The sequence below is a fragment of the Euprymna scolopes genome, chromosome 16 (genome assembly GCF_053919585.1).
Source record: "Euprymna scolopes isolate OS-2025 chromosome 16, ASM5391958v1, whole genome shotgun sequence".
NCBI lineage: Eukaryota > Metazoa > Mollusca > Cephalopoda > Sepiida > Sepiolidae > Euprymna > Euprymna scolopes.
The window spans coordinates 134,258,248-134,270,731 of NC_136497.1; the positions used below are offsets into that span (position 1 = coordinate 134,258,248).

The window sequence follows — 12,484 nt, forward strand, 5'->3', positions numbered from 1 at the left end:
TCTATGCATGCGAGTTTAAGTGACCGAATTTCATTTCAACTGTAAAGTTCTCAACAATAAGAACCGAGTTCTTAAAAGGACTGGCTTAATTATTACTATAATAATTTTTAATATATATATATATAAGTTTAGTGGTTAAATTTAAATTCTGAAAATCAAAATATGGACACATATTCGAGTTAAGAATTTATTGTTTGACAAAAGGAATATATAGAAGAAATTATATTAATTTCCTTAATCCATGGATTTTCAATAATGGCTCATATCATCAGAGGAAATGAAATACGGTTAGCAAAATGTCCAGCCTTGAAAAGGCACGTATTTTGCTTTTCAGCACAAATATTGAATATATATATATATATATATATATATATATATATATATATATATATATATATATATATATTGCTATCCATTTTCTTTCTTTCCATTGTTAGGATTCTTTCGAGCATCTGCATGATTTTTAATATAGGAACTTTTCTGTTTTTTATTTACTTCCATTAATTTTAAGAGATTGAGGGGCTCGTTCTCAGAGCTTACCTTTTATTCCATTACAATTTAAATTTATATCCGAGAACTCTTTTAAGAATAGATGCTGTTCTCGTTATGGCCACTATCTGCATTTCGTTACAGCTTGGTTTTCCAATAATTGCTTCTATCACAACCGGTATAATGTTTATTTCTTTCAGAGATCATATTATTTTTTTTTACGTCTTGATATTTCGCTATCTATTCCCGTTCAGTTCTGTTTGAGACTGTGAAATCAATAATGAGTTCGTTTAATGTTACGATTAACTGTGACATATATAATTACTGTCTGGATTGATACCTTTGTCTTTTATGCATCTGCTCGCCTATATGTCTTTGTCATAGAACAGTCATCAATTTCAGTGTGAAACCGAATGTGTCTTTTCATACCAGAGTTAATTAAAAAAATTTAATTCACAAGAAAAGGGTGTATTTTAGCTTATTTTTGAATAATAAAATTTGAGAATAAATCGTGTTATGTAATTAATAAAATTGGCCTTTTGAACAACATTTTACAAATGTTATACATGTAAAAAAGGAAGACAATAATCTCATTCTAACATTTAGTAACAGCTTTATTGATTATCTTCGTTAGTAGGTTTGTAAGAAAAGTATTAGTATTGGGAAAAGTGCCTGTGTGGAGACATCAGTGAATGATTATGCAGGCCTGTTGAAAGAAAGAAAAGTCTGTGTGTGAGTGTGTGTGTGTGTGGAAGTTATGGTCTGTAGCCATGGATAATTTGTCTCAAGAAAGATTAGAAAGATAAGAGTTAATTTATTGAAGTCTGGTTGTAGCTGTAGCCATCCTGGATTCATTGTCTCTCAATCTTAGTCTACCCCCGGCAAATAGGCTTGAGGTTGTGTGGTGTCACAAGAGAGTTGTTGGGGATTGGTCCGTGCCACGTGGAGATGTCTTCAGTCTCCATGCCAGGAAGAAAGAGAGAGAGAGAGACAGAGAGAGAGAGAGAGAAAAAGTTGGAGAGATTTAACCTTTATGCACTTTGTCACATGTTCCACCACCTTGTAGTGCTGAATCTGGATTATGTTCTTCGTCCTTCCTTTCATCACTGTCTAACATACTGAACTTGCTTTCGTCACTAAAAATCACTTTCGCCAAATATGAAGAGTCATGATCTTCATTGCATCTAGCGAAGTCCAGACGTCGCTTTCTGTTCTTTACAGAAATTATTGGCTTGAGCAAATTAAATTCCTTCAATCTGTTCTTAACTGTAGAAATAGAACACTTTGTAACAAGATTACACTGTTGTTGGATTTGGGGAGCTGTTTCAAATCTGTTTCTGAGGCTGTGGATCTTAATAGCATTGTCTTCCCCTTCAGAAGTAACTCTAGGACGACCAGATTTAGGAGCATCACGAACACTACCAGTGGTTTGATGCTTTTGCACAGTCATTCGTACCGTTTTCTCATTACATTTCAATCTGCGGCTGATTTCTCGATTGGATAAACCAGAAAGGTGGAGATTAATGAGCTCCTGGCGATCACTAAGAGAAAGTCGAGGCATATTGACTAAATGTGACGTTGTATAACCTGAAAAAACAACAATTACGATTAGAGATGCTTTTTTGCCTAAAAGGTGAATATTTTAAGCTGGTTTTAAGCTCATTTGTTGCTGCAGAGTTTCTTTTTACCTTTTCAGTTTGAAGTCAATTTTTTAAATTGACATGAACACTAGGATACTTCAATTAAAAGTCAAATATAAACAGGAAAAATTATAGAGGAATAAAAGGCGAATGAAATGAGGTATAGGTTGTTTAAACAGTTACATTCAATTTAGCTTAAATTTTAGGCTTTTGAAAAAATGACAAGTGCAGACTTTCTTTTTGGCGCTACTGTATATTATTCAATTAGAAATCAACCAACAATATATACTAATAAGGATTCTATTTTTCTTGAAAATGTAGAAGCATGTACGCAACAATAAGTATTTTAGTTGTTACATAACAATATGTGTTATTCCAGGTGCTTACTTTGTTAAAAGTTGTAATTACATATTTAATATGTAGGCCTCTATAAAGCGAACAAGTTTATTTACTCTAGAAGAATTATATTCTGCTCATTTTCTTTTGATTAGATTTTGTTCATTTTTTTTCATAATCTGCAAGTGAAGACTAAATTTCGTTAAATAAATCATTTATTAAAAAATAATACATTTTTATTTTGAACATGATAAATTAAAACGACAATTGACACATGATGATTTGATTTACACATCAATATGGTATATTACAGAAAAATGAATCTAAAACTTGAGGCAAAAATGATTACTTTGGACCCAGATTAATGTAGAGATTGTTTAATTGTTTCATTACATGAATATGTCTGATCTATAAAACTGATTATGGTTTCAAGACAACAATGGAAATTGATAATTTTAATGTGATCAAGTTCATCTTGGCTAAATATTTTATTGTTCATTTCTATTTTTAACTATATATATATATATATATATATATATATATATATATATATATATATATATATATATATATATTGTATTGGTAGTAATTATTTGTTTGTTAAAAACAAAATATATAAGTGTGTCCACCAAAAGAGTGCTCAATGTTTAGATGGAGCCAAAATAAGTGAATTTAGTTTACAAACAAATGGCTACACATAAGCATACATGTTTCAGTGAAAACCCAGTAAGGGAATCGCTTCGTCAGGCCAAGGACATCTCATCGCTTCATCAGGCCAAGGACATCTCAGTTGTCCTTGGCCTGACGAAGCGATTCCCTTACTGGGTTTTCGCTGAAACATGTATGCTTATGTGTAGCCATTTGTTTGTAAACTAAATTCACTTATATATATATATATGTATATATATATATATATATATATATATATATATATTCATTAATGTTTCATAATCTGCAATTGGTGATTAAATGTTATTAATTAAATCATTCATAAAAAATAACTTATTTTTTTAACAAAAAATAAAAATAAATAACATACATTTTTATTTTGAACATGATAAATTAAAATGACAAATGACATAATGACTTGTTATATACATCAATATAGTGTATTACAGAGAAAATGAATCTAAAACTCAAAGCAAAAATGATCGATTTGCATACAGATAAATGCAGAGATTATTTAATTTATTTATTACATGAATATGTCTGATTTATAAAACTGATTATGGAAATAAATCACAAACTTGAGGCAAAAATGGTCGTTTCAGTTACAGATAAATGTGGAGGTTGTTCAATTGATATATGCCTTAAGGCCATAACGGAAATTGATGCTATTTTTTATGTTTACAGTTTATAATGAGATTTGGTTCAATAAATGGTTGTTTTTTCAAATCATATATTTTTATTATACTTTTCAGACAAGTTAGTATTTACTTATACAGATACAAAGACAATAAAGTCCTAGGAATGGGTTCGTTTCTTTATTTAACTTATACCTTTTAAGTAGGTTAGTATTTACTTACACAGATATAGATACAATTAAGTTCTAGGAAAGGGATTAGGGTAAGAATTAGATTTGAATTTTTGCTCACACAGTTGTTTATATGAAAATATTAGTAAAAAAATATACTCAATTCCTAACTCAATAAAAAGTTGGAAGTTCAAATATTAATTTAGCTTTCTGTTCTAAAACAAAAGTTGTTTGAGTGTATTTTATCAAATTATATTGTTTAAATTGAGAATCAGGAAGTTTTTACTATCTTGGAAGTTCAAATATTAATTTTAACTTTTTGTTCCGAAAAAAAATTTGTTCTATCAGATCAAATAGTTTAAAATAATAATTATCTGTATAGTATTCTGTTTGATTTATTGTTGTGGTAGGATCTACCTAATTAGCATATGTGGAGTGTCAACTATATAAATATAGTTGGTACCGTAAAGATAATGGAGACCCAACGGGAGACTCAGAGAGACATGAGATTGACAGTCAACAACTACCCAGCTGACACCTTCTTCAGGGATGGTCTCCCCATGACTATACTAATAAACTCTATTTAAACATTGTATATATTTTCTTGCTTTCAATATATCTGTTCTACTTTACTTCTGTGTTACAGTTATTTATTCCATGGGTTCAATCGAGTTTCAGCAGTTAGTTTTTACATTACGCTTTGAATAAACAACTTTTTAAGCCCAACCACTAAAAACAAAGGCCAAATTAAAAACATTTGGCTTTAAAAAAGCTAATCTGGCAACCCTGGACAAGACTATGAGAGTAACTTTCCTTTGATATAACCTCGTTTTCAAATATTATTAATATGATATCATTGTTTCAATGAGTTAAGACACGAACTTTGACAAGTAGCTGTTCTCCATTGATGGAAGAAGTTATGCTACAAAGAGAACATTAAAAAAAAACAGGGTAGAAAATGAACATTGTCTGCTGGAGGAAAGTACATCAAAGATCGTCTCTTACAATGTGATTTTATTTTTTGTACTGAACTATGTAGCACAAAATTACTTTCTCAGTATTTATTAGCACTTATTAATTTAACTCAGGATCAGTTTTATATTTAAACTACAATGGACACTATTTTTCATAAAAAATGTTACTAAACTCATATTTGCTCAGAGTTATTGGTTTTTCTGTCAAAAACTACATTGTTTTTTGTGCTATCCAAAAAATATCACAAGATATTTTTTCATTAAAATTATAAATAAAAGTATGGAGCATTCTCCCAGATGCCAAACATTCAACCGCTAACTCAGGTATTCCAACCGAGAGATCTTTTCTAATGTTCTGGCCGTCTCTTTTAGTGCAATTGCTTGTAATCTCTCTTGCACTTGGTTTACCGGATATATATAGTTGCTCCTATAATAACTAGAATAATAGAGATACTCCCAAGTTAATAGTGCTTCTACTACTATATGGACTTCTATGGACTAAGGCAGTGTGGCTTCTGCCTGGGTGATTTTATAACCTTGAGCACTTTTGGTAGGCTCAGGATGACTTTGGAAAGATTTAGGCATGGAGCATTTTGGTTTGTCCAGAAATAAAAATTATTTTCAACCAGAACTTGCAAGCAGAGCCCATGCTCAGATGACATTTCTAGTCATTTGGAGTTGGCCTTTATCCCGTTTTAGGTTTTTATGATGATATATTCTATTTTGTTTTATAGCAAGGCTTCCCCAGATTTAGATCAGATTTACAGTCTGTATTTGTTGTGTGTATTTTATATTTAGTTTAGTGCATAATAAAGTATATAAAGCAGGTAGGAAGTCCTTTTCTGTTAATCTTACTAGGCTTGGCTTGGTTTGGCCATCCTATAAGGATGCTATATGTTTTTGTTCAGGATTATGTGATGGGTGGTTTGAAAGATGATGTGGAGTATGGTGTTGGTGATTGTTGCATGTCGGTGATAGGAAGTTTGTGTGAGATAGGTATGGTGGGTGTGGAGCCAAGTATTGGATATGTGTGCAGTGAATCCAGGCTGTATCGCCATTTTCGTTTTGCACCAGACACATCATATCGTTTTTTTTTTCTTTTTGGTAATTATAAAGTCTCCAACTCAGGGAAGATGATTGTAGCCGATAGAGTAAAACCTTGTCACCTTCCTGTATTGGGTCTTTAATAGTTGAGGTGACTTGTATTATTCTCAAGTTTGTGCTCAGTTTCTTCATTGGACAGGGTTATATGGTAGTGAACCTGCCTTAGAAGGGCATTAATTTGCATACCATATGCTCCTAGAATGCTGCTTCTGATTTCCTTTCTATGAAGTATAGTTAGACTAATGTTGGGGTTACAGCCAATAATCATATAATGTAGAGACACCGGTGATTCTGTTGGATTCATAGATGAAACAACAGATTGGAGAATGTTTGTCCATTCACAGTTTCTCTCTTTTCAGAACATATGAACATATATAGGATGTTCTTCATTGAGCTATGTTGTTTCTCGATGTCTCCTGAACTTTGCGGTCGCCAAGAGCAGTATGTGGGCCGCTTGAGTTGAGTAACTGAAGGGTACTGATAATCTTTGCTAAGGTCTCATCCTTCTATTATTCATTTGCGATGACAGAATAGTCACAGATTCTCTCAGTAGGAATAGTGGAGGTAGAATGGTAAATGAAGAATGCAGTGAAGATGCTTTTAAGTGCGGGTGTTCTTTAGTATGTGCATTTTTGGGATGATCTGTATGCCATTAAACTCACCAAGACAATAAGGCAAAATGGAAATGTGCGTGTCAGAACCACTTAGCCCAAATGTCCTACCTGCTAGGGTAGGGTCATTTGAAGTTTTAGTTTTCTTATCTGTAGTCTCTGTGAGTTGATACATTAGATTCATCATCAATATATTGTAAGAGGAATCCATAGAGGTTTCTTGCCACATCTGCATGTTGGCATTAGTGAAATAATCCAATTTTAATATTGCTTACTTTACAGTGTATGCCTCTCATTTTGTCATATACCAATTCTGCTCTGTGGAATGGAATATATTGGAATTGAATGCCATATTGGCATCTCATGTTAACATTACTCCACATGCGATATTGCTTGTGTCAGTGGTGAGTGTGTAGAGTGAGAGATATGACGCTGTTCCTTGATTTTTCTAAAAGCTCTGTCCACATTCTCCATTCAGATAAATGGTTATGAGCTTTGAGAATATACCTGACTTAATCTGTTTATGCAGATGTATCATGAAAAATTGTCTTATCCACACTAAGTCTTGATATGTTGGCAGTGCTACTGAATGCTGTTGGGTCGTCTATCAGGATGATTGGTTAGTGCGTTGGTTACCAAAGCTTCTATCTAGACGCACTTCTCTGAACTGACGCATCCATGGACTCTACTTGGGCATTTTTATAACTCCACAAGGGCTTTTAGTCCACTCGGGACAACTTGGGGACCATTTGGCCATGGAAAAAGAAAAATATTTTATTTTGTGGACCAGAACTCATGGGGGGAGTCCATGTTTAGGTGAGATTTCTAGTCATCTACATAGACCTAAACAGAGAAAATATTTTTCTGATTTCAATATTTTTATGCTTTATATTTAGTGTTTACATCTAAATTCTGTCAAACAGAAATGAGATAATCATACAAAAAATAACTATTACAAAACTCAATAATACTTACTTTTCTACCGACCTGCATAGTTTTTAATTTCTTTAATGTCTTTTAACATTTTTTTTTTATTCCAGTATGAGATTTAACCCATATTTTCATCTTTAGGAAGCTACAAAATTAAAAAAAAAATGACTGACTATGTGATGGTGTTTCATTGTTTAAGAATTTGTTTAAAATAAATTACTTAATTTACTACTAACTCTAAGTCCTACTGGCAAACTCTTAGACTTAGTGATAGGATAGCCGTTTTTTAAAAAACCTTTTATGAACTGAAACTTATAACCATATTCTAACAGAATCGATCAGAATTTCATATTTACTTATGCTTATGAAAAATAAAATGATGAAGACTCTTTAAAATAATACTGGTTAGTAGAAAATTAATGTTATTTTTTCATTTGGTAAAAGTAATTAGTTAAATATTTTGATTATTTTCCATGTATGTTTTGCTAACCACAGTACAAAAAATGCCAAAATATTGAATTAATCCGGCACTTATCACTGATCTTACATCTTACTGGAAACTATGTAGAATAAGTGGTATTTCATTTTTTTTCATTTTTTTTTTACTATTTTTTAAACCTGAAACTTTCGACAATACTGAAATAAAATCGACCACCATTTTTTATTTACTCATTTTACTAAAGTAATACATTGCAAAAAACAAATCCAAATATAATAAAACTTAGTTTCCACACTTTAAAATTATTAACCCTTGGGCTACGATGGTATTTTTACGCACATTGCCTATGATGGGTGTGAATTTTTCACATCACATAAAATCAAGTCTAGGGTCTTTGAAAAAGAATTTTATTTTATCAAAAAACAATAAAAACATTCAAGCATGGGTTTCATTCATTGATTAATGCAGTTAGGGCAAAGAAGAATTCCATAGTCCTTGAAGATACCATTGTTGCAGTTGTTTGTAATAGAAAACTAGGTGTTTAAAAATTAACAGCCAGCTTAGCCTAAGGGTTAGACTTTCTTACGATTGCTACAAGCTATTTGTTGTATGTTTTGTGTTTCTGATTTTTGCTTTGTTAACTGTACAACATGAATGCCAGAAAAAAAAATCAACAATTGAACTGATTTTTCGGTTTTCGTTGTTATTAGAATGAAAGTCAAAAGCAAAAAAAATCAATTTTTATTAAAAAAAAACAAAACAATGGTATCTTCCTACGTTTTATGTAAGTTTCAACAAAAATCAATACTATCTACTCAAGTATCATGTTACAATTAGTTAAATATTACTGCATTATTACATAAACCATGTACGTTGAAGATTTTATTAATTAGTCAGTGAAAGCCGCCATTAATTGCAAAAAAGACAGACTGGGTTACTTCCCCTGACTAAATGTTGCTTATTGATGTAACTTGGATTTAATTTCTATAACTATTTTTTTTTAATTAATAATTACTTTTCTATCTCATCGTTTTTCGTGATTTTTGGATATATTACTAAACTCGAGATGACAATTAAATTCAATATTTTGATTTATGGATTGTGTTATTATAATGAAGAAGCACCTTTATTTCTTGTGCATTTTTTCTTTTTTTTTTTTGGTGCTTATTAAGAACGTGTTGACAGATCGATCTTTTTAATTAGTTAACTATTACTGCATTATTACATGAAACAAGCATTTTTATGATTTAACAAAAGAACAAATCCAACATATTTGATTGGGACATGCGGCGTAAACACGAGGAAGCAACTAGGTACAAGCAAAAATAGACTGACAAAAATGGGGGATCTAGTTTTGAAAGCCAATTTATAATTTTCTTGTAGGTTTCCGACTAATTAATTGTATTTGAAATATAAAGGACTAAACTTAATTTACAAAAGGGGGGAAAAATATATTTGTGAAAAAAAAAGTTATGAAAATGTTTTTATGGCGAGCTACTCAATTCAGCTAAATTTTTTTTTTTTTTTTTTTTTTTTTTACACAGTGATCACCACTTATCAAGGCCCGGAAGCCACTCAGGGATAAGGGTTATTGCAAGTACATTACGTTAGTGTGGAGATTTGATGAAGTGTTTACTTAAGGGGGCGGTTCATTAGGAATTTGTTAACATTGGACTTGAAGACATCCAAGTTGTAGTCCGGTGGGAAGCAGGCAGACGGAACAGAGTTCCACAGGCGTGCAGTTCTAAGAAAGAAGCTTTGTTCATGGAATTGAACTGATTTTCCGGTTTTCGTTGTTATTAGAATGAAAGTCAAAAGCAAAAAAAATCAATTTTTATTAAAAAAAAACAAAACAATGGTATCTTCCTACGTTTTATGTCAGTTTCAACAAAAATCAATACTATCTACTCAAGTTACTTGAGTCTCAAGTATCATGTTACAATTAGTTAAATGGAGTGAAATAAATTCGTTGTGACAAATCCTTTAATGATAAATATTAGTTTTCTGAGTCTATTTCAAAGACAATTAGTAAAGTAAAGTCCTAAGATATTGAATTAAATAATAATAATAAAAAAACCCACCTTGTTTGTACAAACCATAAATTAATTAGCCCAAAACCGAGTGATTCTGATGTTCGCAAAGAGCAACAAACTAAAATTTTGTAAACACGAAAATTACGAAGGCCCAAAATTTCAGGCAGTAGAAAGACTGTGAAAATGACATCATGTAATTAAAAGGGAGGAAGTTCTCCCCCCCCCAGTCGCGCATCCGTGCATTCCTTTTTTGAACGTTTGTATTAATTTTTGCATTTTTAAAATTTAATCATTTTTCTATGTTCCTATTTTTAAATTTCTTTTTTTTAAATTATTGTTCAATATTATATAAAAAATATGTTACGCCGAAAGGTTCACATTCTTGCGAGCAAGGAAATTATTAAACTCTTGCATATAAAAATTATGCGAAACCCATAATTAAAAAAAAAAAAGTAGAAATATTTTTTGCAATTATAATTTTTTGTGCGAAAATATTAAATAAGCAATGCGCAATGCAATGGTGCATTGCCTGGTGCGGTAGCTCGAGAAATCCATTTTACTTCGAGTTATATAGAATTCATTAATATGGATTTAGGGGCTATTTTCGTAAGGTTCCTATAAAAATTATTTTATTTTATTTTTATTGTTACAAATTACGATACCTTATTTATATAAAAAAGCAAAAATAAAGTCTTGCTTTTTTATTTACTACTGAAAACCATAACTTTAGTAAAGGTATTTTTGTTTAAACAAAATAATACATTTCCACTCGGATTTAAATAAAAAATAATTAGTTCATTATATTCCGCGAATATTATTTGATAAATACTGAAAATTTCATTAAAATTGGTTAATTTCCTGAGTTTTGCTGAATTTGCTGAAGTAAAGGGAGGGGTCAAAATGTTTATACATTTTGAGTATCGGCATTCATTTTGCCCGTACCTAGAAGTAACTTATTGTTTGGGTGTATGATTTACAATCCACAGAGATTCGAAGAAGTAAAAATAAATAAATAAATATACAACAACTAAATGTTATCAAAGGCAAAATAAGTTACTCCTGGAAAAGTTTTTAGTCGTTTTACTCACCCTACGGTTCACAAAACAGTGCTAGTGCACTTGATCCGCGCTATTTTTTAAATCGCATTTCCAAGATTAATTAAAGTTGGTACTCATGCAGAGAGTGATCCGGGCTGAAATAATAACGTTATTATTTAAAAAGCCATTCTTAACATAGGGAGGGAGGGCGTTTTGTACCTATTCTGTACTTTAACCTTACAATTGAATAATAATAATAAAAAAAAAACAATAAAATTTTAATTAAACGTGGAAATACGATTTAAAAAATAGCGCGGATCACTCTCTTAAAGTTTTATGATGTTTTTTTTTTTTTTTAATTCAATTATAATGTTAAAGGGTGCTAGTGCAGAGAGTGATCCAATCCAGTATCCACGCTATTTTTAAAATCGTATTTTCAAGTTTAATTAAAGTTTTATTATATGTTTTTTTTTATTCAATTGTAAGGTTGAAGTAAAACCCTCCCCTCCCCATGTTAAGAATGGCTTTTTAAATAATAATGTTATTATTTACGCCCGGATCACTCTCTGCACTAGTACCGGTTAAAGTACAGAATAGGTACAAAACACCCCCCTCCCCCTGTTAAGAATGGCTTTTTCAGCACGGACTACTGTACTACTGGTACTAAAATAATAAGACAACAATAAATATACACACACAATTTTACATTTACTAATTCATGTATTATGAAAATAATTTATTTTTCTATATATATATTGAAACTTTTATTAAAATTCATTGATTTTCTGTATTTTGTTATACTGTAAAAAACAAAAACAACAAGAAAAAAAACATGTGTCGATTGTTTACATGTATAATTGGAATGTCTGTTCACTTTGGGCATCTATATCTAAAACAAAAAGGAAGCAGACTCGCCCCTGTTGTAAGAAAGAACTCCCAAAATAGCAAAATGCAATTAATACTCACTTTTTGTTTGACGATCTGCTTCTGAATGATTTGTTTGTTTTCAAGAAAGAAACGATTTTTTTTTTTTTTTTTTTTTTTAAGTTATGGCGACTGGGAAAACAGGTTCGCAGAAAATTACAGTGAAGAAAATTTGGCGCTTCTACACTATCAGAACGAAATTTCGGAAATAGAAAAACTGAATTTCACATGAAAATAACGGTATCTATGTATTCCTCGTATTTTTAAGATGATGATATCCCAAAATTACGAAAATCTATAAGGTAGAAAATTATTTATTAAAAAAAAGAAAAAAAAAGAATAAAAAAAAAGAAATAGCATTTGATGAAAATGATCGTAAGACACAGGAGAGTTCAAAAAGGAGGTATTTTTCCGTTTCGATTTAAACAAGAGGGCCGAAATTTTTCACCTGTTAACACGATTAAAGAATTGACAAAAATATCAGTGGAAACCA

The 12,484-nt window shown here is 30.9% G+C and overlaps 1 protein-coding gene across 3 annotated transcripts; it reads right to left on the minus strand.

The window, feature by feature from the left end:
* Positions 1–1,082: 1,082 nt before the first annotated feature.
* LOC145296106 (uncharacterized) lies at positions 1,083–12,262 on the minus strand. 3 transcript variants are annotated; one of them, XM_080142249.1, is made up of 3 exons: positions 12,034–12,262; positions 7,604–7,703; positions 1,083–2,076 (listed from the first exon to the last, which is right to left on the minus strand). In XM_080142249.1, exon 3 carries the CDS (start codon positions 2,048–2,050, stop codon positions 1,514–1,516), a length of 537 nt encoding a protein of 178 aa, XP_079998375.1. In that variant the 5' UTR covers positions 2,051–2,076; positions 7,604–7,703; positions 12,034–12,262; the 3' UTR covers positions 1,083–1,513. The 3 variants fall into 3 exon arrangements, with proteins under 3 accessions (XP_079998375.1, XP_079998374.1, XP_079998376.1); XM_080142248.1 differs by lacking the exon at positions 7,604–7,703 and having other exon boundaries at positions 12,034–12,256; XM_080142250.1 differs by lacking the exons at positions 7,604–7,703; positions 12,034–12,262 and adding an exon at positions 11,119–11,221.
* Between the last annotated feature and the right edge of the window lie 222 nt (positions 12,263–12,484).

Excerpts from the sequence above, each read along its gene's own strand:
- LOC145296106 (XM_080142249.1), bottom strand. The coding sequence starts at position 2,050 with ATGCCTCGACTTTCTCTTAGTGATCGCCAGGAGCTCATTAATCTCCAC.